At 35.9% G+C, this 4615-nt stretch overlaps 1 protein-coding gene across 1 annotated transcript; it reads right to left on the minus strand.

Moving 5' to 3' along the window:
* Positions 1–1794: 1794 nt before the first annotated feature.
* Positions 1795–4337, minus strand: LOC132062122 (protein FAR1-RELATED SEQUENCE 6-like). The gene is made up of 2 exons (XM_059454761.1): positions 3874–4337; positions 1795–3763 (listed from the first exon to the last, which is right to left on the minus strand). The coding sequence occupies exons 1-2, from the start codon at positions 4335–4337 to the stop codon at positions 1795–1797; spliced, it is 2433 nt and encodes an 810-aa protein (XP_059310744.1).
* Positions 4338–4615: the final 278 nt, after the last annotated feature.

A 4615-nucleotide genomic window follows, 5' to 3' on the forward strand; every position in this document is an offset into this window, starting at 1 on the left:
TAGAACCAGTAATCATTAACGCGCCTATGTCAAGATGCCTATTTGATTTAATTGCATTCTGTGTCCCATGATGATCTTCAAGTTTGGTAAGTTTAAATTGGATACGGATGATAGCTAAGTTCTAAAGGATGGTGCAAGGTTTGAACTAAGCATCAGACGTCTGTTTCATCTTGTTTGGTATTCAATTTCAGCTTTGTTTTTATATGATTAGTTTAAGTCTTTTGGTAGATGTTATTAAATTTGGCATGCCACTTTATTCAGATCAGTACATTTTTAGATCAGATTAGCTGTATTTGATCCTGCAATATCTCACTATTAACTCAGTTGCTAGAATGGTCAATATCAATCTGCCATTTAACATGTTTAGCCTATTGTCTTAGCTTAAGTATTAGATTAATATGTTGTGTTTTCTAGAGTAAAGCTGGTCGTAGTTTGCTTCATAATTACTACTATGTGTGCAAATTGCCTCTTGACATTTGTATTTGTTAGTTGGAGTTGGTGTTTCAACCTGATTGCGTTATGTTAATGGCCCGAATGAATATACCATGAACATACACAGTATATGCCAATCTACTGATTTGTTTGAGTCTAATTTCTACATGTTTAATCTCATTCGTTGATTATACACTAATCCTTTTCTTTTGTTCTTATGCATGAACATCGCATATGGGTCCCTCGGACTCGTCGTCTCCCGCCTTCGGTGTTGGGCTAAAAGCCCAACAAAATCTCCTTATCGAGTCAGCCCTGTTCGCGGCCAGATTAGAGAACAAAATCTGGGCCGAAGCCCAACAGTAACGTACAGCGACAGTTCTAAATGGGCTGAGCCCATTTCCATCATCTTACTCCTCTATTTTATTTTTTGTGCATTTAATTTGTATTGTATGACTAACACTTTACTTGTTTTTTTATTTGCCTAGATTAAGTGAACCTTAGCGGAATTAGTGAGTTTGATTTTAGCAAAATGGGCAGGAAGAAACAATAATTAACTCCTTAGTTTCATTTTTCTCTTTCATATTAAATTACTTATAGCATCAATCATACTTTTGTAATTGATTCCTAAAATAGTATGACTACATGTTTAGCTAAGGGAATCACGATTCATTCTCACTATCTTAGAAAATTCAAACGTAATGAATAGGCCAATATGAACTAAAGTATATGTTTTCAAGATTTACCCACCTATATCTATTTTTAGCCGAAATTGATTAAACAAAGTTAATAAAAGAGAGAGAAATTCACTCCCTTTTACATCTCATTTACAAAAAATAAGTTTAGATTTTCTACATCATAATACAATATAATCTTTATCTAAATTCACGTTTGTTGAATCTCCTTTACAATATTATTCTAAAAATGCTATTATACTTTCGTTTAAAAGCCTTAATAACATTTACAAGTCGTATTTCAAAATAGCATTGGAAGTACTCTTTTATACAAATTACTATTTTTCTACAAGTCTTATTTCAAATAGCATTTTTACATCTCTATCTATAACTTTAGCCATCTCTACAAAACTATTTTCTTTTCTAAAATATTTACATTTAGCCTAGTTAACTTTAAGTCCGGTCGGTTAACCATTATTAATGGAATTTAGAGGATGCCTAATACCTTCCCTCTAGATTAGTTGAACCATTACCTAGAATCTTGGTTTCGTAGACTTTAAACAAATTAACTTTAGATAATCACTTTAATTAACCTTAGGTGCCCTAATTCACCGTAAATAATTAGGTGGCGACTCCTTAACTTTAATTAACCCCGAAATTACCGGGATGTTATAAACTATGTTGACCCCGGTTAAAATAGGGTATAACATGTACCACCATTATTATCAACTGCATTATCATGATCACCTCCATTCTCATTATTTTCATTGGCATTAGGTGCACATCTAGCCCTGTACCCTGGTCCATCCCCTTGCCTAAAGACGTTTTCACGTCCTCCTCTACGTCTGTTAATTGGTGGCCTTCCACATGGACGAGTCTCTCTTGTGTTTCTTATGTATGTGAAATTATCATCGTATGAATCATCTCCCCCAACGTCTGGCACCAGCATATCATCATCCCAATCTAAATAGGCAGTCAATCTGGCTTTCATTACATTTTTAAAGTCTCTGATTTTCACTTCACTATCCAATGCAACATCGCAGACCCTATCAAACCATTTCTTCAACATATAATATCTTTTGAACTCATCAGTCATGGTTAAGTAGCTACCAGGAAAGAATTTCCTCAAGTGTGGACGAACGACATCTCTTCTCCACCTTCTAATTATATACCTATCAGGGATTATGTCAATCCTCTTTCTTGACATAACTTCTAGTATATGGCAACACAAAATATAAGTAGATTCAAAGTGTTTGCAATTGCATTCCAAATATTCACCGTTTGTTCTGTATTCCACCAAGAACACAAATACATTGCCATGAAAATCATTCTTAATTGAATAATCTGCAACGTCGAACTTCTCCACACCTTCCACCACTTCAGCATCTTCATGATTGCTTATTTCACAGTGATACTTTTTCGCTAACTGGTCCATGAAAAGATCATATATTGTACGAGTGTAATGAGTTTGTATTTGTTCCTCCCACATGAATCCAGAGGAAACTTTTGCTTCTGTATACCTAGAATTATATTCAGAAGTTAACTCTTTATCAAACTTTACTCTCAAGGCTATCTCGTATTCCTCAACAAACTGCTTTAGTGTGCTAGAACCACTGATATAGCCATCAAAGAAAGCATGCATACCCTCACACCTTTGTGTGGACAGCATACCAGCCCAAAAATAGTGCTTTAGGTATACAGGAACCCACTTCTCCCTTTCCAAAAACAAATTAGAGAACCATCTTCTGTTTTGTAACTCATATTTTTGAATAAATGCCTCCCATTTTCCAAAAAATTCATCAATAGTAATGCTATCAAAGATTACTGCTTTAAATTCCCTCTTGGCGATTTTAGCATTATGAACTCGCTTTAGCCTGAAAGGCAACTTTGTGAAAATGTGCCAAATACAATACCTGTGGATTGCGTTTGGCATCACTACTCTAATAGCTGCCTTAATACTCTCGCATTGGTCTGTCATAATAGCGGTTGGAGCTACACCATTCATGGCTCTAAGCCAAGTAGAGAAGACATATTTGTTAGTGTTAGCATCCTCGCTTGTAATCAAAGCACATCCAAGAAGTATGGACTGCCGGTGCTGATTCACACGAATGAATGAAGCAAACGGCATGTGCCATTGATTCACAAGGTAGGTAGTGTCAAAACATATCATATCACAAAATTCAAGATATGCATACTTAGAATGTGTATGAAACCATACACAGTTACGTCGCCTGCCAGAATTATTGTGGTCTACTGCATAGAAAAACTCCCTATCCTTAATCTGCATGTCAAAAAACCGTTTATTGCTTGCTTCGACGGTGGACAAGGTTCTCAACCTCCTCTCCCGCAAAATGTAATTCTGCAAGTCCTTGGGGGTACATCCCAAATTTTCAGGACCACCAGCTTCAACTTCCAAGACTCTTATGCTCTTTGAAGGTCTCAAACCTGCAATGTCGTGAGCAACAAGCTGCCTCTTCAACCTCCTGCTCATTTCCCTGTGTGAAGGCATAAATCGTGATAGTCTGGCATCCAAAACATGATTATGCTCACTTTCAACCCTAGTGACACGCCATGATGATCCATCAACCATCATAATAGCATTAACACGAGCTTTACATTCAATCCTTTTGCTCGATTTCTTTTGTTTTTCTTTCCTTGACCTATCACAAGCATAGACAACATAATTAACAAAATCACTATATTTTTTTAACGCTGTTTTTTTTCACCACACCAAACCCTTTCAATCTGGCGTGCTCTCTAAAATGAAAACATTGAATCTTTACTTCCAAATGTCATCCCTTCAATAGGACCTTGTAAAAATTGTTCATGTGTAAATCTCTCCTTATTCATTCCTCCTCTAGCTTCATCTTCATCTGTCACATCATGCTCATGTTCATATTCATCCGTCAAAGGATCCTCTTCGTATTCCTCAAAGTGACCAGGAGTATTTACCTCTTCCTCTACATGCACCAAGTTGAGCCCTTCATCCTCGCTGTCCAAGTATGTGTCTGGACCACCACCATTGAAATCCTCTGAATCTTCATCTTCATCTTCTCCAACATTAGAGAGCAAACTTTCATTACCTTCGATCCCTAAAACATTATTCAAGGTTGCCCTTACATCACCGTCTTCAATGTTGTTAACGACATTTTCACCGTTGTAATCATCAGTTTCACTATTGTAATCAACGTTTTCACTGTTGTTATTATCAACATTGAAAATGTTTGGGTCCATTTTATGTTTGTGATTTCGGCAAAGGAAGAAGAGAAAAGAGTAAGAGGCAACTGTTGTGGAAGATAAAATAAAATAAAAAAGAGGCACTTGTTGTATGTAATTAGGGATTTTTCCATTGTTTAAATGGTATAAAATTATATATAAAAAAAAGGCAAAGTATAACGTATAAATGTAGAATGCAAATGTATAACGTATAAATGTATAAAAACGAGATTGCTCATCTTCTCGAGGTGTTTGAAAAATGGAAAAGTTGAGCATGCCTAAGTGTAATTATGACT

Source organism: Lycium ferocissimum, chromosome 7 (assembly GCF_029784015.1).
Source record: "Lycium ferocissimum isolate CSIRO_LF1 chromosome 7, AGI_CSIRO_Lferr_CH_V1, whole genome shotgun sequence".
Taxonomy (NCBI): Eukaryota; Viridiplantae; Streptophyta; class Magnoliopsida; order Solanales; family Solanaceae; genus Lycium; species Lycium ferocissimum.